Source organism: Physella acuta, unplaced genomic scaffold, assembly GCF_028476545.2.
Source record: "Physella acuta isolate Inbredline_101_S28 unplaced genomic scaffold, ASM2847654v3 ptg000592l, whole genome shotgun sequence".
NCBI classification, from domain to species: domain Eukaryota; kingdom Metazoa; phylum Mollusca; class Gastropoda; family Physidae; genus Physella; species Physella acuta.
The window spans coordinates 1,538,457-1,563,695 of NW_026732111.1; the positions used below are offsets into that span (position 1 = coordinate 1,538,457).

Here is a 25,239-nt window from a genome sequence, read left to right on the forward strand (position 1 = left end):
AAGAGCAGTCACAATTATGTCCCTTGAGTTGTTATGTACTTTGTACTGAGGTTTCAACGTAATAGATAATAGCGGTATTTCCCATTTATTACTTTCAGTTTCACGAGCAGGATAGAAGCTGTGGAATAGTTTGATAACGTTTTACTTACACGTCAAAAGAATACCAGAATCAAGATTAAAGTAAGTGTAATCAAATGGTTTAGAGATTATACATGTATCTTAATTTAGTAATGAAACCTGTATTCAATTGTGGATCATATAATGTGTCGTTTAGTTTGAATTTTTCGAATACAATTAGTACCTATTTTAAGATATGTTTAAGATGGAGGAACATGATTAAATAATCAGATAATAGTTTCTTCGACATAAAACCATTTGAATGACCTACTAAATACACAGATACGTGGTTTTTACCTGAATGAAATATTTTAGTTGGCGGCAAAAAAAAACAGATCTAGCAGCCTACGTCTCTTGTATTGCTGGCCACGTTTATTGATGGAATATTTTTTTAATAAAAGCTGATTTTCCCGATGAACACTTTTATTTTCATTCGTTGGATGTAAATGTAAAGAGTACAATTTCATGCAATAAGAAAAATAATAATATTCAAAATTTATAGTAGAATAACATGTTAAATAAACACATATTAAAAGTCTATCAATAAATGTGCTTGCTATGTACATTATATGTGATTTTTTAAAAACTATCTTATTGTAAATATTTTGTTTTTCTCAATTGGTTTATAGTTTTCTGATTTTTCAAGTTAATTAGTTGACATCTCGACCAAATCTTTTAAATATTTTGTTAGATGCGACCCAGGATACACCTTGAACTTGTTGTACGGCATAAGAAATATTTGGAAGAACAGATACAAGTTCTGAAACCTGTCTTGGAAGTTATAAAAAACGTAAACGATTAATCATATTGTTATTTGTTCATACATTTTAAATAGTGCAATAACTTAAGTAGAAAAAAGTAGTTAAGGAATAATTTCAAAAGAAAAATACACGGTACATCCAAAAATGTTTTTATACAAGGCTGTAGAAAAAAGTCAAACTTGGATAGAAGATAAAATTGATAACCCGCCTCTCACGTACAGTGACCTTTGCCAGCAACTAGAGGCAGCTACATTGAGTTTGTTGAATGCGTCTACATCTATCATAAGTAAAGCTTTTTTCAATAAATGTAATAATGTTAACTTGAGGATCTATGAAAAAGCAATACCGTAGTTCCAACTACAGAAAATTATACAAATAACAAAGAATAAATATTCGACTATTTCAATATAAAACAAAACATTATTTTGTTCATTTACATCACCAAGATGAAAATAAAGACTACGTAGATGTCGAGGAAACAACGCCATCATTATCTCAGTCAACACCACATCCTACAGCAGCAGAAAAACGTGACCATAGTGAATCAAAACATTAAGTCACTAAACAAGTACAATCAACAGCGGGTATGAACTATTTAGAAACAAAAACAACTAAATCTTACGATGTACACATATATGTCTTAGCTTCATTAAAAATAAAGTATTTATGATTTACTAAACACAAGTAATACTTAGAATAATTTCATTTGTTTATCATGTATTACTATAGAAATATTGAGTCGCCTTGAGCAGATAGAGACAGCCATATCTTCTCTACAAGACGTCAGTCGACTTGAGCAGATAGAGACAGTCATATCTTCTCTACAAGACGTCAGTCGACTTGAGCAGATAGAGACAGCCATATCTTCTCTACAAGACGTCAGTCGACTTGAGCAGATAGAGACAGCCATATCTTCTCTGCAAGACGTCAGTCGACTTGAGCAGATAGAGACATCCATATCTTCTCTACAAGACGTCAGTCGACTTGAGCAGATAGAGACAGCCATATCTTCTCTACAAGACGTCAGTCGACTTGAGCAGATAGAGACAGCTATATCTTCTCTACAAGACGTCAGTCGACTTGAGCAGATAGAGACAGCCATATCTTCTCTACAAGACGTCAGTCGACTTGAGCAGATAGAGACAGCCATATCTTCTCTACAAGACGTCAATGACAAGTTTACAGATGACATATCAGAAATAAAACAATGGAGAGACAACTTTGTAACAGAACAGAGTGACATGGGGGTAAACATTGAACAACTGACTAAAAAACAAAAACAGAATTTTAAAAACCTCAGAAAACAAATGAGTGAACAAGATAACAAAGTAAAGGAGCTTAACAAAGAAATTGAAAGTTTAAAAGAAAAAGAAACCAAGTCAAACAAAATACTAGAGAAACTGTCTCTAGATATGAAAGAATATGAAAACAACTTAAACAAAATAAATAAAGAGATGCAAGCTTACACAGATAAAACAGACAGTATAACACATGAAATTAAAAGACTTTCTGATTTAATTGTTTCTTTACAATATGAAAATAATAAAACCTTTGCCAAAACATCAACCGGATTTGAAAAGTTGCAATCAAGGGTAAATTTTTAATTTGCTAAGTATTTTGAACACATTTCAATTCCTTTTTGCCAGCTAATGTACATCACATTCTTAATTAAAAGGCATTTGATTAATTTAACATATAATCATACCGTTTATTTTAATGGTAATTTTATGTGAGTTTTAATGTACAAAAAATAGTTTAACTTATAAATCTTTAATTCTGATCGTCGGTATTGTATTTAGCACAGTGTTATGTACAACTCCTACAACAAAGATTGATGCCCATTGACAAACTAATTCAAACCTTTAACCAGAACTTGTAAAATAGTAAAGAAAAAATTAATAAGGTATATTTGTAATGATTTTATAAAACTAAAATTATTCACAACATTGATAAATTCTACATTACTCAATACAAGTATGTTATTAGACTATTTAGTATTTACAGAGAAAAAAATACTTTAATGAGAATATACGTTTAATTTTTTTATATTCTAACAAGTTGACATTATTGTATTTAGTGTACCAGTCCTATATTATAGCTTATGTAAATATATTGTGATGCTTTCATTTATTTATTATATTTTAATTTAGCTAGGTGAACTTGAAAATAGTATTTCCAAGTTGTCCAACGATTTTCATCGCATCGGTAAGTGTGATGGTACGAATTGATCTCGTTTCAGGTTCTTCTAGTTGCACCAGTTGTGAGGGTGGGGATTTTTACGAAGGCGAAACGAATGAATCCAATAACACAAGTTCAAATATAAAATATAGAATGTTCTTTATTAAAATTATAAAATCAAGTTTCTACCTAACAAACTTATTCTATACTCTCTACTACTACTACTGTCTGCCGTTTCCTAGATCTACCTATCTGACCGCTCTCTTCACTAATTATCAACTGTTACCTAGCCCTACATATCTCGACCGTCACTGACCACTTCCTAACACCTTCTCTACTCTTCGCTAGCTACCTATCAACTGCTGGCCTATCTCTCTACTGACCCACGCCTCAATGGTCAGCTGACCGTCCCACGTGACCGGTCAGTTCCCGTATTTTTATTGGTCTCTCTCTGACCAACTCGCTATAGCCTGTTTCTGCTATCTACTTGACCTCTCCGACGCAACCTTGCGTCATCACAGTAAGTTTGGTTTAAAAATAGTTAAAAGCATATTTATTTAACAGTAGTGATTTAATGACAATTCTACATTTTGATTTTTTCGTTAAAATGTAACAATAGTAAAAGCTATCATGTAATTCACAATGATAACCAATCGGTTAATGTTTTATACGCTTCATTACCATTGTTTAATATTCTACCCTAAATCTCTCACATTTTGTAAAAATTATTGCACTCTCTGCCTTTCCATTACACGGACATAACCACTTGTTAAACAATGTTCGTTATCCAGACAGACCATAACGTGATGTTCGTTAGCCAGACAGACCATAACGTGATGTTCGTTAGCCAGACAGACCATAACGTGATGTTCGTTAGCCAGACAGACCATAACGTGATGTTCGTTAGCCAGACAGACCATAACGTGATGTTCGTTAGCCAGACAGACCATAACGTGATGTTCGTTAGCCAGACAGACCATAACGTGATGTTCGTTAGCCAGACAGACCATAACGTGATGTTCGTTAGCCAGACAGACCATAACGTGATGTTCGTTAGCCAGACAGACCATAACGTGATGTTCGTTAGCCAGACATACCATAACGTGATGTTCGTTAGCCAGACAGACCATAACGTGATGTTCGTTAGCCAGACAGACCATAACGTGATGTTCGTTAGCCAGACAGACCATAACGTGATGTTCGTTAGCCAGACAGACCATAACTTGATGTTCGTTACCCAGACAGACCATAAGGTGATGTTCGTTAGCCAGACAGACCATAACGTGATGTTCGTTAGCCAGACAGACCATAACGTGATGTTCGTTAGCCAGACAGACCATAACGTGATGTTCGTTAGCCAGACGGACCATAACGTGATGTTCGTTAGCCAGACAGACCATAACGTTATAAAGAATGGAACATTTCACTCACCCATAGTGCCAGTCTCTAGACCAGTGGGTTTCCGTCAGGTGTTTGTTTCCTCACCTGGTACATTACACAACCTGGTTTGTATGAGGTACCATTCGATATTTACAGAGTTACAGTTTAAGTAAACTAATTTCAACGTCACGTCATCCCTTTATGTTTCTAATATTACGACGATGCCCCGTTAGAGATAGTGATTAAATCTAAAATAAAATAATAACTTGAAAACATTTATAATTGTCGCATTTTAAACATTTTAATATCTCATTAATTGACTGTAACCTGAAATGAAAAATACAAAAGGTAGACTATGCAGATCTTGTTATCGGTCATTATTAATTACAACAGAACAACTTTAGTTCTAGTAATTCTTTTTTCAATAGATAATCCATATACAATAAAACTGCCCGAATCGTCAATTGCCGAATGCGACAAATGCCCGAACGGACACTTGCCCGAATGGGACAAATGCCCAAAAGCCACTTACCCGAAGACCTTTTGCCCGAAAAATGATAACATTACAGATTACCCAAAAGTCATTCTTAATCAACTTAAATTTGAAATTTTGATAATTAAATAAATGTCTTACCAAATTGAAAGAGAACAAAATACTATTTAATATCTTCAAGCATTCATTATGAATTAATTAGTATTTCCTATATTATAGAAAGTGTCGACTACACCGTGTCATAAACGCTATCAAACCACCGCAACACGTCGGCTAAACAAGGTTTTCAAAACTTACATCAAGACAGTATAAAAACACCGCCGCCAACATAGCATTACATTATTAAAGAATAACGTTTTTTACAGCAATTTCTCAATTTTCAAACATTAAATGTTAAATCTTAAAAGTATACACATTTTCAAAAAAATAAACACATATGTTTTCATGCCCAGAATTGTGTTATCATAATGTCAAACTTGAATTGATTAAGAATGTCTATTTGATATTTAACAAATGTCCATTCGGATATATGTCGCATTTGGCCAAGTGTCCATTCGGAAATCGGCCTTGGGGCAAACGGCATTTGGGCAAGTGTATTTCATGAATTTGTCGTACATCCGGTTTTAGCATAACGTATTTAACATTTGTTGTACGTTTTGTGACGTTTTAATTGACCTGCTAAACTGGTACGGTCAATACGTGGGAAACGATAAACTAACACCACACAAACTAAGGACCGTACTAAACTAGTAGTCTAGTGTTTCAATTTATGGTCTTTGACAAAGTTATGTAAACATTATGGATTCTTATATACAGTTTATTTTTTTGAAAAATTATTGTTTGATTTGGGTTTGTCAATTTTACTTACATTATAAACTGCACACAAAACACATATAATGAGATGATAACATAAATTAGACAATTTACAAAATATTATGGATCAAATAGTCAGAACATTCGTAAAATTAAACATATGTTTTCTAATCAACAGAGTCACGTGTATGTAACAGATATGCTTGTTATATGGAGTTTGCTAATCCCACACCTGTCAGTGATGGATCAATTATTTCAACCTTTGGTGACGTGAGTGAATATAACGGTCAACATTTTAATCAAACAACAGGGAAATTTATTTCACCACATGATGGTTTATATCTTGTCTGTGTGACACTAAATGAGAGTGAAGATAAACAGATTGAAGTTGGTGTGATGTTTGAAGGCGAGTGGTGTAAGTTTATAGAAGTGAAATGTGCCGACACTAGCGCTGCTGGGTCAGTGGTTGTTGACATGAAGAAAGGTCAAGAAATTTACCTTGAAGTGTATAACGCAGATCAAGGCGCAACGTTATCCTGCTACAGTAGTTTTACTATCGTTAGTTTATAGAAGTACAACACAAAATATGGTGGATGGTTAATTCTCAAAACAAAACATGTAACCACCATGTTAAACACATGCTAACAACTAACTACATTTGTAGACTACATGTATATGTTACGGTCAAAGCCCGAAGTGCGGCCAAAGCGCGGATTGGCCGGCCAATCCGCGCATTGGCCGGCTCTCGTGGCCAAAGCCCGAAGAACTTAGCACTAAGATCGTATTTCGTACATTTGCCGACCAATGCGCGCACCAATGGCCTGGACGTACTGGCCAAAGTCCGAAGCGCTTAAACTTGACAGCGTATTTCGTACATTGGCCGGCCAATGCGCGCACTGGCCGGGATGTCCTGGCCAATGTTCTATCTAGACTAAGTTGTGATCGTATTTTCATTATTCTGGGTGATTTTCATTGAGAGTAATTTATTGTTTAGCTCTTGTTTGTATAGCATTCCATATGCAAGGCGACATGGATCAAAAGGGCCGTCAGACCATGAGACAGACTTAGCAGATGGCTGTCAAAAGAAAAAAAATGTAAATCCATGTTAGTTTCCATATATGGGCTCTCGATAAAATAGTTACTGAGGAAGATCTTGAGAACATTGAACAAGAAATGGAGGTTGCCATAAATGCAACGACATCCTCAGCTAACACATCTGCTACCGTGGCGGAACGTCCAGACCAGTTGCGTGACAATAACGTGGCGAACAGATTCTGTATAGTTTGTGAAAAACATTGTAGTGTAGCTCATTCTTGTGGATCATGTGGCAACGATGTCCATGCTATTTGTGGAATACCCAATGAAGCAGACGAAGGGCACGGAGGGAACATTACCTGCAGATTGTGTCACAACAAACAAGACATCATCGAACACAGATCAGCAGCTCATACTGGCTTGCAAACTCAAGGTGCTAAGATGCTTAAAACATCAAATACAAAATTTAAAGATGGTGAAGTGGGTGACAATGTACGCATCCGTTTTCCAGATGTTGACAGAGGTCACGGTGATCCCCGAAGCGTGATTGCAGTTGTCATGACAACGGTTTCTACAAATTAGAAACGGAACATTGTGTTCTAAAACAACTGTATGCTAGAAGTGAGTTTTCAATTCTTCACGAAAAACTGCTCTTATTGTCGTCAGTTGGCACTGAGGAAAAATCACTACGAACCATCGCATCTTCACAATCATTGACTGGGGGCCAAGGCTACACTCGCTGCAATTGCACAACTAAGTGCACAACCAATCGCTGCAAGTGTAAAAATAACAAGCTGCTATGTAATTCTAAATGCCATAAAAGTTCAACTTGTTGTAACAAATTATGATATTGATAGATTGAGACTATAGTACAATAAAAACATTTGAATGTTTCTGTCATTTGCTTTAATTAATAATCAATAAAGACTTAATTTCATGATCCGTACGGCATAAAAAAAACCCAAAATCTGCTCATGATCTTCTAATTCGGACTTTGGCCTGTCGTCCCTAGCCAGATGATCTTCTAATTAAGAGCTATTTCAGACTTTGGCCGGTCCACCATGGCCAGTCTGCGGATTGGGCGGCCAAAGCCCGAAATCAAGCAACGTTTCGGACTTTGACCGACCTATGGGAGGCGATATTGGCCAATGCGCAGATTGGCCGGCCAATCCTAGCATTGGCCGACTTCGGGCTTTGACCGTAACATATACAAAAAACTAATGATTTCATGTTATTGGTTTAGCCGTCAGTACACATTTCAAACTGATTGTATGTGATCGCCAATTAATATGTTCTACTTGACTACAATATACATATACGATAGCTAAAATTTTACATATCTTGTAACGCTACTGTAAGAGAGCTTTACGACAAGCTTTGAGACAAATCTAATGAACAATTTAAAAGACGAATGTTTAAATATAAATTCACAGGACAACAATTTGTGTCTGATAATTTAATATAATAATTCATTTTATTTGTAAATATATTGGAATATGATTATTAAATGTAAAAAAACAATTAGATCTAATACGTCGCCGCTTTTCTTGATTGTGATTTTAGTCTGTAGCATTGTATCTGTAAATGAATACCTACCCAATATACACACCGATACACACCCCCACTACACATAAAAAAATAGGCTGTTCATTTATATATATATATATATATATATATATATATATATATATATATATATATATATATATATATAAAAGATAGGCATTTATGTTCAAATATCTTTGTTCTCATGTATGAATATATATTATAAATTATATATGTGACCTAGGCAAGTTGCATACCCTGCTCGCAGCGCCAAATGTAACGAGACTATTTGCCTGTAGTGCCAAATGTTAACGAGTTCTGCTCGACAACGCCAAATGTTACCGAGTCTAACCACTCATTCTAACACAACATCGACCACAGTATAGATACTCGAAGATGCAGGTTCGCTATTGATCCTTTTATTACATGGATCAAAGAAATACTTCACAATAATATAGTGAATCAAAAGGAATGCTTCACAATAATAGTCTGAATCAACTGACCCCCAACAGTCCTCACTAGTCTTCACATAACTGAATGCACATGTCTATCGTCCTTCTTAACACAATACGGCTAACCCGTTCAATAACCAACTTGATACTGCCACACTGACTGACTGATCGAGAGAGAGAGCGAGCTCAGCCGTCGCCTTCCTATATATTCCCTTCGTATTCGTAATCGTATTCGGTTCTATCATAATCGTAATCGTAATCGATTCTAATCGTTGCGTCAGAATGTTAATTACGCCGCTTCTGTCGTACAGTCCGATTTAATAAGCCATCTGCATCCTGTCGCATCAAAGTTGACAGACCGTATTGCGTTCTTATCGTATCGCTTCCCCAGATACTACGCCTTGGCTTTCTGATCGTTATCAGCCAACACCTGCGTTATTGCATCAGACTGTAATACGTTGTTATGTCTCTGGTAACTTCCCCTAGTTACATCCACCCCTGCTTTTTTTGTGTGTTATCAACCACAAACAACGATTGGCAGGTGCAGTCCTTCAATGTCAATCGCACCACCGTAAAAAAAAATTTATTGTTCCACTCACTGTCAATGTCGTCACATTCGTATAAGATTGACAGTTATCCCTATTTCACATATCAAATGTGTCTACATCATCTTCCTCAGACACAAAACAGTTCTAGAATTCACATCCACCTTTTTTCGTTTGGTGCCTTCACCAGTTCACTTTTATAACTTTTTGAACAGTCTGTTCTCATACCAGCGCGACCATGAAAGAATTGATGGTTGCCGACGAAAAATTTCGTATTCTTTCTGTTTCTCAAACTTCTCCGCGGACCACTTATCTGATGGTCTACTGTCTCTCTGCTTCTGGAGGGACCGGGATCCTCCTTGTTGCCGGTATCCTCCCCTTGTGTATCGCTGTTGCTCTGTTGATGGTGACATGGTTCCGGGATGGGTATGTGAATTTCCGTTATAGTTTCCGGTTCCCTAATTGTCTTGGGTTTCCTTGTGTGTAACTGCTCTTCTTGACTATGACAATATTTCTTTAATTGAGCAATATTCGCCCACCGATCCGGTTTGGTGTGATCGATGGGTCTTATCTTAAAGGGGCCACCTGCTACTTTAGGCATCTCCACGACTTGCCATATCTCCTGTCCCCAGAGGTCGTGGATTTTGTTTCTGCCTAACGGGTGGCTACGCAGTAATACCCTGTCGTTCAGTTTGAGTGGCGGGTCCTTTGTCTGTACCGGCGGTTCCCTTCGCCGTGCTTCATGTTCTAGTCTTTCCTGTACTACCCTGTACATTTCTCTAATTCGTCTCATATGTTCATTCACATATTCCAGTGCAGTGTATGAGCCAGTCATACTCTCCTTTTTTTCTAGGAACAAGTCAAGGGGGAGTCGAGCCTCCCGTCCGAACAGCAACATGTGTGGCGAAAAGCCGGTTGTGGCATGGGGGGGTGCAGTTGTATAGATATACCAACTCCGGGAGAAAATCAGGCCAACGTTTTTTCTGTTCAGGTTCTAGAGTACGCAGCAAATCATGCATGCTGCGGTTGAACCGCTCGCACTGTCCGTTTCCTTTCGGATTAAATGTGGTTGTTCTAGATTTGTTGATCCCGTAGTGGCTGCACAGTTGGTTAATTACTTCTGACTCAAAGGCCCTTCCTTGGTCAGAGTGTAATTGTCTTGGTATGCCATATTTGATGAACCAATGTTCTATTAAGACCTTTGCCACTGTTTTGGCAGTCTGATCTCGTGTGGGCACCGCCACAGTCTATTTGGTGAATACATCAGTCATTACCAACACATGTTCCGTCCCGTCCGATGATTGTTCCAACGACGTAAAGTCCATAGCCACAATCTCTAGTGGTTTTGTCGCCAGTAAGTGTCCTGATGGCTGTCTCATTTTGACAACTGGCATTTTCGCATGCTGACACCTAACACAAGCCTCACAATGGCGTTTGACCTCCATCTCCATATTGGGCCAGTAACACCTTCGTCGTAATATTTTGTGCGTCCTGTCCTGACCCTGGTGTCCTGCCCTGTCATGTGCCAACCTTAGCACTTCTTCTCGTAATTGTCCAGGCACCACCACCTGGTGTATTGTCCCATCAATTTGGTCATGAATTCTCCGCATGAGAACACCATCCTTTATACTGAGACGGTCCCACTGACACAGTATTTTCTTTGTTTCTCGACCAAATTGATCTCTTTCCCTTCTTCCTGGGAATTTTTGTTCCTGGACGTGTTTCAACAGCGGCTGTAAGCCACTATCCGTTCTCTGGGCATCTCTTATCTCTTTGTGATTAAGGCAATTGAAATCACCGATGTCCATATGTCCGGGCTCTGTGGAAATGTGCTCCACCCCGGTCTGTCCGTTCTGCCTCACTTGCACCCCGTGAGGGATATCTGTTGACGCTCTGACCTCACATATTCCTGTCAGCGTTTCTTCCTCATCGCCCGGTCTCTCGTAAGGATTCCTTGATAAGGCGTCCGCATTGCCATTGGACCGCCCCGGGCGATATTTTATCTCTAGCTCAAAGAGTGCCAATTCTGCTGCCCATCGCTGTTCGATGGATCCCAACTTTGCTGTCTTTAGGTGACTCAAGGGGTTATTGTCAGTGTATACCACACATTTAGCCCCTAATAGATAGTCCCTGAATTTTTCAGTCACAGCCCATTTTAATGTCAAAAGTTCTAGTTTCATGGCGCTGTAATTTGTCATGTTCTTCTCTGATTCCTTCAGAGCTCGACTGGCATACGCAATAACCCTGAAACCTTGCTTTTGTTGTTGTGATAGCACAGCTCCCAGACCTTTAGAGCTGGCGTCAATTTCTAGCCGAAATGGTTTGTCAAAGTCTGCGTATCCTAATATCGGCGCCTCTGTCAAAGCCTTTTTCAATAGCTTAAACGAGTTCAGGCATTCATCAGTCCATAATTCACCTATCAGTTGTGTTTTACCTTTCTTTTTCTCCTTACTGTGTTTCTTTGTCATTTTGTTTACCAAGTCATGCAATGGTGCGGCAATTTTTGCAAAACCAGGCACAAATTTTCTATAATAGGAAGCAAAGCCCAAGAATGATCTGACCTCTACCGTAGTTGTTGGCTGTTTCCATTCTTTAACAGCTGCAATTTTATCTGGGTCAGTGGCGATGCCATCCGACGAAATCACATAACCCAAAAAATGTACCGATTTCAGACCGAAGCCGCATTTGTCTGGGTTCAGCTTTACTCCTATCTCCCTAAGACGGAGAAACACTTGTTCTAATCTTTTTAGATGGTCCTCCCAAGTTTTTGAGTAAACCAGTATATCATCCAAGTACACCAACATTATTTGAAATAGAAAGTCACTCATAGCACTCTGCATTACTCGCTGGAATGTAGCAGGCGCATTAGTTAGACCAAACGGCATACGGGTCCACTCGTACAGTCCCAGTGGAGAAATAAATGCAGTCTTATGTTGATCGTTGGGGTGCATGGCCACTTGGTGGTAGCCACTAGCCAAATCCAAGGTAGAAAAAAATCTTGCTCCCCCCAACGCATCAAGACATTCATCAATACGAGGCAAGGGGAATGCATCCCTTCTTGTGATATTGTTCAATTTCCGGTAATCACAACACAGTCTTATCTCCCCTGACTTCTTTTTTACCACTACTATCGGTGCCGCATACGGGCTAGTGCTGGTTGTAATAATTCCCTTTTTTAGTAGATCGTTCAGGTGTGCTTTCACCGCAGAGTAGTGACTTGGTGGTAATCTTCGATAAGGTTGCGCCACCGGTTTGTCTTGTAGTAAGGGTATCTGGTGTTTTATTACTTCCGTGTAACCCAAATCACCCTCGTACGAGGCAAATATATCCCTGTACTTATTCAGCAATTCATTTAGTTTTGGGTCCTCAGTTTCCGGGAATGTATATGATCGGCCATCCTCTTTCTTCACCTCGGCCGTCACATTGACCGACCTAATTGTTACTTCATTACTGCTGGTATTGCTCAGTTCGATGCACTGTGCCGACCTTAGTACCTCGACGTTCTGTGGTACCCCTACCAGAGTATTAGGCGGTATAAAAATTTCCTCATCCAAAACATTTGCCACTAATCCTTGAACTAGTCCCTTCTCCGCTGATGTGTATGTCCGCAGTAACACGACGCCTGCCCTCAGTGCGGCGCCACATGGTTCTATCATCACCTCACCATTCACGCTTCTATCACCAATTTGTAATGTGATTGCCTTGACCGTGTTTGCCGGGACTGATATCCTTCCTCTGGTCTTGGCAAACCTGGCCAACTTGGATCCCCGACCTGGTGTGGTCGATCCGACAATATTTGTAAGAAATTCTGGCAACTGGCCAAGAATATTCATGCCCAACAGGCAAGGTATATTTGACACATTTGTCTCTAGGTTGTGTTTCGTAACGAACACCCCAACCTGCTTCAACCTATGTCCCGCCACCACGACATCCGCCAGAAAATAACCACAGTATGGAATGGTTAGTCCATTAGCTGCCGTCAGGCGCATGCATGTGTCAGACCTCAACCTATGGTCTTTTCCTTTCATCCATTTGGTGTAAAAATTTTCCGTAATTGTCGTCACCTGGGAGCCTGTATCCACAATTGCCTTCACCGCGATGTCCCCAATCGTAATCACCATTTCGGGACAGACTCCCATCATTTTGTTTCTTGGGCCATACCCTCGCCCCTCTGTAGCCTGACCCTGCCTTACAGAGGACGACCGTTTCCCTGACAGTACCGTGCCATATGTCCGGGTTGTGAACAGGACAAGCAAATTGGTCGACCGTCAGCCGTCCACCGGAGCGATGGACCGGCGGGTCGCGGCCGTCCAACCTGTCTCTGTTTTGTCCCGTTCTTTTCCTGATTCTCAGCTGTTGACCTGCTTTCTAACCTCTCCAATCGTTGGTCAACCTTATCCAGGTGGGCCAACAGTTGAGCCATCATGGTTTCCACCGTGCCGGTCCCTGTGGGTGGGGATTGTTTCTGTTCCGGCACAGAGACTTTGTCCACCGAACAGTTCGATTGGTCCTCATCCTCGGACCTGCGGATCGCTGAGTTCCTGACCTGAAGGAAGGTCAACTGCGGGTCTTTGTGGACCTCCTCTTTCAACTCTCTCCTTAAGATCGGGGTTGCTAGCCCCTCGATGAAATGGTCCCTCAGTAGGCGTACATCAATGTCAGGTGTTTTGCCCTTTACCGAATCAAAGGCCCTGTTCATTCGGTGTGAATACTCCATCACACTCTCCGCCATTCTCTGCTTTAAGCCTACGAACCCCGATAGCAGTTGCGATCCCGACCGTCTCTCCCCAAAGGTCTCCATAATTAGATCCAGCACCTTATCTGGATCTGATTGGATGGTTTTATCGTGGCATTTGACCTCTGCCCTAACCGTCTCTCCTATACTGCCCATCAGCAGTCTTAATCTTTCCTCTGGTGACATGTGTCTCGAGGCCCAGGCCGCTTTGACCTCCTCACTGAACCTGTTGGTTAAAGCTGGATCACCGTCCCCGTAAAATTTGTTAATGTGGGACTCTCTGGGCAGGACCACAATATGGGTCTGCTTCTCGTCCAGAGTAGACATTTTATTCCTTGAGTAAAAAAAAAAAGAGTTCTTTCTTACCGTGTGTGTATGAAAAATTTTCCTCGTTCCTCAATTTTCACTGTTCCTGAATGTCCGAATTCACACACACACGAAACACAGTTATGAACAAGGTTGACTATGGGTGCCTCAAGCGGCAAGTCTAGTTGAATTCATCCTGTCCGACGACGCCAATTGTGACCTAGGCAAGTTGCATACCCTGCTCGCAGCGCCAAATGTAACGAGACTATTTGCCTGTAGTGCCAAATGTTAACGAGTTCTGCTCGACAACGCCAAATGTTACCGAGTCTAACCACTCATTCTAAAACAACATCGACCACAGTATAGATACTCGAAGATGCAGGTTCGCTATTGATCCTTTTATTACATGGATCAAAGAAATACTTCACAATAATATAGTGAATCAAAAGGAATGCTTCACAATAATAGTCTGAATCAACTGACCCCCAACAGTCCTCACTAGTCTTCACATAACTGAATGCACATGTCTATCGTCCTTCTTAACACAATACGGCTAACCCGTTCAATAACCAACTTGATACTGCCACACTGACTGACTGATCGAGAGAGAGAGCGAGCTCAGCCGTCGCCTTCCTATATATCCCCTTCGTATTCGTAATCGTATTCGGTTCTATCATAATCGTAATCGTAATCGATTCTAATCGTTGCGTCAGAATGTTAATTACGCCGCTTCTGTCGTACAGTCCGATTTAATAAGCCATCTGCATCCTGTCGCTTCAAAGTTGACAGACCGTATTGCGTTCTTATCGTATCGCTTCCCCAGATACTACGCCTTGGCTTTCTGATCGTTATCAGCCAACACCTGCGTTATTGCATCAGACTGTAATACGTTGTTATGTCTCTGGTAACTTCCCCTAGTTACATATATATATATATATATATATATATATATATATATATATATATATATATATATATATATATATATATATATATGGATATATACAAATTATGCAGGCTAGACATATTACCTTGTTATACAGAGACATATAACTGAGTTGCGTTCTTCGCAGTCAATTGCCTAATCTAAATTATATATTCCTCTTAGCAATTGTTACACAAGCTTATAAACATAAGAAATATATGGCTGGTAGAAAGTAACATCGTATAAAATCTTTACATCAGGTTATTGAAATAGTGCGGCTTAAAAATGTTTGACTAGTTAAAAATACAGAGCTAGTGTAACGGGGCTCTGGGTTTGATTCGTGAAAAGTAATGGTAACTTCATTTAGTTGAGTTAGGGTTTAGTAGATGAGGTGGTGACTACACTTAAGTATGTTTTTACACATTTCAAGCTTTTAAAGAAATGTTCTACTCGAAAGCTAACGACGCTAGCTTACATGAAGTTACACAACACACATTATCTCTCGTGACGGTTAAGAAAACATTTACATCTTTACCTTACCATTAGTGAGATAACCCAACTCCACAAGACAGAGAATGGCATTTACCTCACTTTAACTGGCTGAACATGTCCTACAACTATAAATTTAACTGAGCTTTATATATATTTTTCTCTCCCTGATATGCACACTAGCCCCTTGTACTGCATTAGTCACATGAGAGCTAATTTTTAGTTTAAGCCTAATCAGTCGCTATGAAATTATAGGTTATAACCATTAAACGGGCAGCAATCAATGTAATTAATGAAGTGGTTTCATCAGGTCATACGTAAGAGATCAGATGCTGTATGTGAGACCCATCAACCCACGTATTTACTAAAGGCTATGAGTCTAAACAACTTTCTAATACGTGTGTAATTGTTTATTAGATTTCCAGGTTTATAATCGTAAAGTCAACATGAATGCTGTTTGCCCATACGTCTTTGTGAGCTAAACCAGGACGTGTGTGTAATGTTGTTGATTTCCTCACTTGTAAATACAAGTACTCACACGTATGATCGCACTAATGTACAAACACACATACACACACACACGAACACATACGTACAAGCACACGTATTCGTGCACTCAAAAACATCAATTGCACGCTGCTAAAGGATTTCAGGTATAAACATTCTTGAAAACAGCTCAGCACTAGTAAATGTGCTAACATTTTGAGGCATCTTACATTTTCATGCGTAAACATGGTACTGATATGTTTAGATTTTGGCTTGTGTGTTATGTTGGGTTAGTTACAATAACTTGTATTTCCTAACCGATAACATCAAATGTTTATAAATTTACAAGCATTTATTCAACACGTTTTTTTTCCAAGCATAAACTATTTGTTGTAGGATATGGCACGCATAAACAAAAGACTGATGAAAAATAAACGAAAATACTTATATAACGATACCAACCTATTTATTAATAACCCTTCATGTGTAGAAAAAAATATTCTAACAACAGGAATTGTATACTTTCAATAATTTTACACCATAAAACGAAATAATATCAAGACTTTGCTACAATCATCCTTCGATATGGTATGTTCAGTCTTATGAAATGAGGTTGGCTACATGTCATCTATTGTGTGGTGAAGTGAGGCACATGTCATAAAATGTCTGCTATAGTATAGTATATGTCATCTATTGTCAGGCGAAGTAAAGTACATGTCATTAAGTGACTGCTGAAGTTATGTACATGTCATCTAAGGTCTAGTGAATTGAATTATATGTCAATCATTCTGGAGTAAAGTGAGGTACATGCCAGCTATGGTCTCTTGAAATGAAGTACATGAGAGAAATTAAGTTTAACTACAAACAAAACAGTAGGTGTACGTTTTAAATTATATAATATGTTTAACGAAATATGCCCAACACATTTTGCGTTAAAAGCTGCAAGACTTGAATTGATAAAAATAAATTAAAAAATGTTTTCAAAGGAACGTATCGAGTTATTTCAGACGCCTTAGATTATTGTATTTGCTACGTCCCTTATTCATGTGTTGTGTTGATGTTTTCTTTGAACCCACTAGCATTATTTAAAACTATTAGTTTTGTACCGCTCTCGTTAAAATTCTGAACGCAACTAAATAAAAAAAACCCGAAACCTCCGTATTGTTTTAAACGACTGTAAATGAACGCATGAAAAACGCAGCAAAAACTCTACGGAAGTGGCAGTCACAAATACTAAACGAAATAAATGTTTAACTATTAAGTAGCAGAAGTTCTACTATGTGTAGTGAATTTTAATAAAGTTTTATCATGTTTAGAGATAAAGTGTAGCAATAAAAGTAAAAGTACTAAGTGCATTAAAGTGATCAAAATTTTTGTCTGAAAGTCAAAATAGTAAATGTATCCCTTAAGTAAGCTCAAGTCGGCTTGTATCCAATAAAAATACTGTAAAACCAGTTAATTGCTTTACATTTGTTTTAATTAATGTTTTAATACTTTTTATACAACACGTGTTCTTGTTTTGCCATCAAATCCGTAAATGGGGATGGATTTGATGTACCCTGAGAAGAGAGGACGTTAATATTCAAAGAAAGAAATGGGTTTCAATCGACACGGAAAAAGAAAAGTTGGGCAGCCGAGGAGATCACGGAGAAAAACAGCAGAAGTTCTGCTTTTGCTGAGTTGTTCAATTCTTATTGTATCCTTGCTTTATTCTGTTACAAAGTTGTCTCTCAATTGTTTCTTTTCTAATATGTGATCTTTAGTCTTTTGTTTCATTATTTAAAGAGAAACTATAGCTTTCTCTATATTTTTCAGTCAAATCTGATAAACGTTTATAACTCACATGAAATCGATTTAGAATATTGTGTATTAAAAAAAACATTATATGTAAATGTGACGTACCTGTGTGACAGAATGACTTAAATTACTTTGTGGTGGAGTTCTACTCTACATGTAAGTAATAGATAGACTAAATAAATGTTCATTTTAAAGTAGCATCTGCCTGTAAGTAACAAATAGGCTAAATACATGTTCATTTTAAAGTAACATCTGCCTGTAAGTAATAGTAATAGATAGGCTAAATACATGTTCATTTTAAAGTAACATCAGCCTGTAAGTAATAGATAGACTAAATAAATGTTCATTTTAAAGTAACATCTGCATGTGACTTATAAAGTCGCACCTTAAAGTTATTCTAAACGCATGTGACTCCAAATGGGATACCGATACTTAAATACATATGACTACAAAAGTGATGACCTATACACATATTTAAACTACCACAACTTAAAATCTCGTGAAGGACAGTTTCTGCACTCATCTCGCTCTTTTTTTTATCCACCCCCACCCCCACGTTATTCTAGGTTTCAAACATTAAGAATAAGTGTATTGAACATATCAATGTTCAATTTTCTTTTAAATTTTGTTTACATTAAGCTATATTGATCTGGTAATTCGGCAAATTAATTTATAGTTAAATCATTAAGGTTAAGCAGAAATCTCATACTGACAGGGCATAAAACCAAACGACCAAATAATAAATTTAAAATAAAATTTATATTACTTTAAATTCTTATGCTGTTTACCAAGTTATAGTCTAAAGGTTGAAATGGTTTAATTTCCCTAACATTTGACATGTACTTAACTCGTTTTGGGAAACAGTAAAGTATTTTTGCTAAAATGTGTCATCAGACTGTTGTACATGAAATAAAAATGAATGCAGGAAAAACCCGTGTTATATTTTTAGTAAACATGAAATAAGATTGATGTAGTAGAGGAAACCAGTGGCTGTAATATTATTTTAATGTATGTATGACCTAACTGGCACATTACTTCACTGCATAGCTTTCCAATTTATCTGCACAAATGACAAGTAGCGCTTACATATAAATATGTATTTGACTACGTTGCAATTATGTTACACATTTATCCATTTATCTTACCTGTAACGTGTAAACATTCAAGTTCATCTGTAACCGACTTTAACCGACTGTTCAATGCATCAAACTGTTCGAGCAAAATCTGAAAAGTGTCTCGGGTCAGTGGTACCGAGACATCTGATTAAAAAATATGGATAGCTATAACAAGTGTTTAAAATAATCTATATAATGCTCCTGCACTAACACAGCACACTTTTTATGCCTAAACTATTAAATTATAAGTTGATTTATTAAAAAACTTACAATAGTAACGATGTAAAAATATATTGACAATATTGGGGAAGTTAGAGAACAATAGAAGTGCTATCGTGTAAAGTAGCACAAAAAATTATGAAATTACCTGAAATTATTTCAGGTAATTTCATAATTACTACTCAAGCAGTGCATTGGTTAATGCTGATAACAGTGCAATCCCTTTTTAAAAAATCTATGTTCGCTTATCATTTCTTACGGCGAACAATGTGCGGCAATGTTTTTAATTAAAAAAAAAAACATTTAGAAAAAATTCTTGCTGACAGGGGCGTAGCGAGGGGGGGGAGGGGGGGTGCGGACCGCACCGGGTGACACCATTTAGGGGGGTGACACCAAGGCAAAAAATAGCAAAATATATAGAGAAAAACTTGAGGGGGGGGGTGCAAATCGAAAGTTTGAGGGGGGTGCAAATCGAAAGTTTGAAATTTTGTCACCGGGAAGGGTCGCAACGCCTCTGGGGGGGGGGGGGGGGGTGACACCATTAACTGCCGCACCGAGTGACACCCGACCTCGCTACGCCACTGCTTGCTGAAAAATAGTTTTAATATTTATACAGACGGTAAGTGATACCTGTTACTGCAGTAAAGTATGTATTTTGTGTGCAAGCCAACGTTAAGCTTACCAATAGTTCCTTTACTTGTTGTTCGTTTAATGGCTGTACATATTGTATTTGTTTTTTTCCAGATTTCTGTGGACTGTTGCTAGTGAAACTGAAACTGCCTAACGGGAAATCCCGATATTATCTGTGTTAACACGTATGAAATTCTGTCTAGAAATCAACAGGAAATTGTTTTATTTACTGCTTGAAAATTAACTTTTAACAAAATTTATATATATATATTTTTTAATTGTAAGTATTGTTTCAAATATAATTTGTGTTATATGGATATTTGAGTCGTAGTTTATTTAATTCACACAAAAAAAAACAATACTGCTTTGAATCTAAATGCAGATCTCTTACTCACCAAAAACATAAGACACTACATACATAATAACAGTAGAAACAATTAAAATGACCATCACTCCGAAGGATCTGGTACTTCATTAGCACATTAAGTTTATCAACTCGATATGTATAATTTTATTTCGACACTCTCCTATTTTGGTGTGTTTAACTAAATATTTTATCAACTAGTGAAAAATTTAGAACTACCAGCAGGACGTTTTTATTTAGAATTCTAAAATATGTGTCAGTTGATCTACAGCGATATAATAAATTTACAAATGTAATATTTTTTACTAAAATGTGTACACGTAAAAGTCGTATAACTAAATCGGAGTATATTAAAAGAATTAATATATATATATATATATATATATATATATATATATATATATATATATATATATATATATATATATATATATATATATATACCTTAAATAATTTAACGTGCTAATTACTAGATATATGTATTCTAATTATTTGTCATTTTTATATATTTCACTTTCTGTCACTTGAAACCTTGGCTAAATCTTGCACTAATTTTTCTGTATCTCGACAGTGTATTAGTAAAAGTAAAATGCGCTCCAGAATTCAGCTCAGACATGTTACAGAAATCATGAAATTTTTGGAAGAACAGCTGCACTTGATAGATCCTCTCATATTGATTATGCAAAACGTAAGCGATGAATTTAAAAAAAATATTCTGTACTTACAACAAGCTATAGAATGGAATAACGTGTATTCCATTGCTAAAAATATGTATTTGCTCTATTTAATCAGGCAGTAGAAAAAAGCAAGATTTGGATAGAAGATAAAAATGACAACCCGTCTATCACCTACAGCGATCTATGCCAGGAACTTGATTCAGCGACAACGGCCATGTTGGGTGCAGCGTTACACATTATAAGTAAATGATTAGACAACAATAAGTTAAAAAATGGTAACAGCACTTATGTACTTAATCACTACAGTGGGAACAAGTAGAACTCATAATTTATTGTTTAACAATCTATCAGAGTCTAGGAGATTCTAAGTCATTTGCAGGCGTTATAATTTATTATATGAAATCAAATGTCTGCTGCAATCATCTGCTTACACAAGTAAATATGTATGCAATACAAAAACATTTCGTTAATAAGCAAGAAGTAAACCATTACTTAAAAGTGGAATACTAAAGTTTTAGATTATAATATTCATTTATAACAGGTGAAAATAAAGAGACTTTAGATGTCGATACAGCAACGCCATCTTTCTATCAGTCTACAACAAAAACTCAAAGATCAGAAAAACGTGACTGGACTGAATCAACAAATCAAGGCACTAAACAATTGGAACAAACAGACGGTAGAATCTATTTTTTAACGACGTTGAAAAAAAATCTTGAACATATTAGTGTATCTTTAATAATATTTCTTCAAAGAACACGAATTTAAGAATGAATACAATATAATTAATGTTTGGATAGACTTTATATTATTATGCAACAGAAATATTGAGTCGACTTAAGCAGATAGAGACATCCATATTGTCTCTACAAGACGTCAGTCGACTTGAGCAGATAGAGACAGCTATATCTTCTCTACAAGACGTCAGTCGACTTGAGCAGATAGAGACAGCCATATTTTCTCTACAAGACGTCAGTCGACTTGAGCAGATAGAGACAACCATATCTTCTCTACAAGACGTCAGTCGACTTGAGCAGATAGAGACAGCCATAACTTCTCTACAAGACGTCAGTCGACTTGAGCAGATAGAGACAGCCTTATGTTCTCTACAAGAAGTCAATAACAAGTCTACAGATGACATATCAGAAATAAAACAATGGAGAGACAACTTTGTATTTGAACAGAGTGACATGGGGGTAAACATTGAACAACTGACTAAAAAACAAAAGCAGAATTTTAAAAACCTTAGAAAACAAATGAGTGAACAAGATAACAAAGTAATGGAGCTGAATAAAGTAATTGAAAGTTTAAAAAAAACAGAAACCAAGTCAAACAAAACACAAGAGAAATTCTCCCTAGATATGAAAGAATATGAAAACAAATTCCACAAAATAAATAAAGATATGCAAGAGCACACAGATAAAACTCACAGTATCACACAAGAAATTAAAAGACTTTCTGATCAAATGGCTGCCTTACAAAAAGAGAGTTCTAAAAATATGCTGAATACATCAACTCAATTAGAAAAGGTAAAATTGATAATTATGTGTTTACACAATTTCACACATGCTGGCCAGATAACTTATTTCACATTTTATAACCTGGTTAAATCAAAACACAACTTAGTAGCTTTATCGCCAGTTATACTTTAATATTATTACTAGATTTAAAACACATGTTTATGTTAGTTTTATTGTGCAGTAAAAATAATCAAAATTTTAATGCATTAATTGAATCTTCTTCTCTTTAGCACAGTGTGATATACAAACTCCTACAACAGAGATTAATGCCCCTTGACAAAATGATTCAAATTTTTAACCAGAACTTGGAAACTAGGGAAGAAAGAAAAACGAGGGTAGGCCTATATGTATAGTGATTTTATTAAAAATTAAATTGCGACGTTGATAAATCCGGTGTTAAATATTAACACTCTGTTAATAAACCAGTTAACAAAATAAATTAAGCAATAAATTTATAATTTCAAAAAGAAACATACTTTAAATTATGTTTTATTCTTACAAGTTGCCATTCTAAAGTTAATGTTAGTGCAGCAATTGTATGTTCTAAGAAACTATGTGACTTCTTCATTCATTTTATAACATATACATTTTAGGTGGAAAATATTGAAGATGCCATTTCAAAATTGTCAAAAGATTTGAATCTAATAGGTACGTTTATAAAACAAATCATATAACCAGACTGACCATAACGTGATGTTCGTTAGCCAGACAGATCATAACGTGATTTTCGTTAGCCAGACATACCATAACGTGATGTTCGTTAGCCAGACAGACCATAACGTGATGTTCGTTAGCCAGACAGATCATAACGTGATGTTCGTTAGCCAGACATACCATAACGTGATGTTCGTTAGCCAGACAGACCATAACGTGATGTTCGTTAGCCAGACAGACCATAACGTGATAAAGAATGGAACATTTCACTCACCCATAGTGCCAGTCTCTAGACCCGTGGGTTTCCGTCAGGTGTTTGTTTCCTCACCTGGTACATTACACCACCTGGTATGTCGACCTACAGCAGTCTACCCTAGTACAGAAAGACATTTACAGAGCTGCAGTTTATTTTATGATAGTTGCATATTACGTGACGTGATACACTCTTACTAAACAAATATTTTCAATGTCTACTAAACTAACCTAGGGCAATACTAAACAAATATTTTCAAATTGTACTAAACGTTAAACTAACCTAGGGAAGTACTAAACTAATATTTTCAATTTGTACTAAACGTTAAACTAACATAGGGCGATACTAAACTAATATTTGAAATGTGTAGTCTAAGTTACAGTTATGTTAATTCAATGGATAATGATCATCCACAATATGAGTTTTGAAAATGTAAATGCACATTGTATGAATCAAATAGTCAGAGCATTTATAAAATTAAACATATAAATCATACATATGTTTTCAAATCAACAGAGTCACGTGTATGTAACAGATATGCTTGTCAGGTACAGCTTGCTCAACCCAAACCTGTCAGTGTTGGATTAATTATGTCAAACTTTGATGAAGTTCGTGAATATAACGGTCAACATTTTAATCAAACAACAGGAACATTTGTATCACCACATGATGGTTTATATCTTGTCTGTGTGACTCTAAATGAAAGTGAAGGTAAACAGATTATAGTTGGTGTTTGGGCTGGAGACGAGTGGTTTACGTCTATAGAAGTGAAATGTGCCAACACTAGCGCTGCTGGGTCAGTGGTTGTTGACATGAAGAAAGGTCAAGAACTTTACTTTCAAGTGTTTCTCGCAGATCAAGGCGCAACGTTATCCTGGCCTAGTAGTTGTACAATTGTTAGTTTATAAAAGTACAACACAAAACGTGGCGGCTAATAAATTCTCAAAACAATAAAATATATAACCAACATGTTAAACAGACGCTACGAACTTAGTATGTGTGTAGAATAACATGTATACACAAATTTTAATGGTTTATAATATGTTGTTTGTTTAGTCATCATTACAAAACTCCAGTGTGATCACCAATTACTATGTTCTACTCACTAAAATAAACATAGGCCTATGTTATAGCGCAAATAGAATAAGACTAGACTTGTAGAGACTAATAAAGACGGTGTGAACTTGACGGTAGACGATTTGGTTCGAGAGTATGTGCGCGTGTGTGACTAAACTTTTGTGGCGTGAGTGTGGCGTGAGCGTGACGCAACAATGTTACTTATGACGTAGGACACAGGAATTAAGACAGTTGTGGGTTAGCTATTGTAGAAAAAGGCGTGTTGTTTAATTTGGTAGTGTAGTTCAAGTTCATTCAGTATTAGTATTTAAGAATAAAGTAATTCTATTTTTTTTATCGAAGTTGTTCCTATCGTTAACTTAGTGTCGACGGAAATTAAGAGTGTTCCCGTCCTCATCACTTGGTTATAGTTGAAGTGTTAGTTATAAGAGTAGTCATCATATTGTTTCATATAGCATCTTATACATTTTCCGCCATCACAGAAAGGCTAAATAAATGTTCATTTTACAGTAACAACTACATGTAAGTAATATATATGCTAAAAAAGGTTCATTTTATAGTAACATCTACATGTAATAGATATGCTAAATAAAGGTTCATTTTGAAGCAACATCTACATGCAAGTAATTGATAGTCGAAATAAATGTTTATTTTTAAGTGGCATCTCAACATT

The 25,239-nt window shown here is 36.8% G+C and overlaps 2 protein-coding genes across 2 annotated transcripts in view; both read left to right on the forward strand.

Moving 5' to 3' along the window:
* LOC131947444 (uncharacterized) overlaps nt 1-22,214 on the forward strand; it is a 41,582-nt gene extending 19,368 nt beyond the window's left edge. Inside the window, exons 9-14 of the mRNA XM_059308656.1 lie at nt 5,921-6,300; nt 20,957-21,073; nt 21,178-21,304; nt 21,604-21,741; nt 21,885-22,177; nt 22,209-22,214. Coding sequence (XP_059164639.1) covers nt 5,921-6,300; nt 20,957-21,073; nt 21,178-21,304; nt 21,604-21,741; nt 21,885-22,177; nt 22,209-22,214 — 1,061 coding nt within the window. The remainder of the gene's footprint in view (nt 1-5,920; nt 6,301-20,956; nt 21,074-21,177; nt 21,305-21,603; nt 21,742-21,884; nt 22,178-22,208) is intronic.
* Nucleotides 22,215-22,247: 33 nt separating this feature from the next.
* Nucleotides 22,248-24,568, forward strand: LOC131947394 (uncharacterized). Its single transcript, XM_059308609.1, has 4 exons — nt 22,248-22,591; nt 22,813-22,917; nt 23,176-23,230; nt 24,006-24,568. The coding sequence occupies exons 1-4, from the start codon at nt 22,253-22,255 to the stop codon at nt 24,395-24,397; spliced, it is 891 nt and encodes a 296-aa protein (XP_059164592.1). The 5' UTR covers nt 22,248-22,252; the 3' UTR covers nt 24,398-24,568.
* Nucleotides 24,569-25,239: the final 671 nt, after the last annotated feature.

What these genes read in the sequence shown, in the direction of transcription:
- LOC131947394 (XM_059308609.1), top strand. Translation starts at nt 22,253, where the DNA reads ATGGGGGTAAACATTGAACAACTGACTAAAAAACAAAAGCAGAATTTT. An exon ending in CATCAACTCAATTAGAAAAG is followed by an intron (nt 22,592 to 22,812) that starts GTAAAATTGATA and finishes TCTTCTCTTTAG; the next exon opens with CACAGTGTGATATACAAACT. An exon ending in AAAAGATTTGAATCTAATAG is followed by an intron (nt 23,231 to 24,005) that starts GTACGTTTATAA and finishes TCAAATCAACAG; the next exon opens with AGTCACGTGTATGTAACAGA.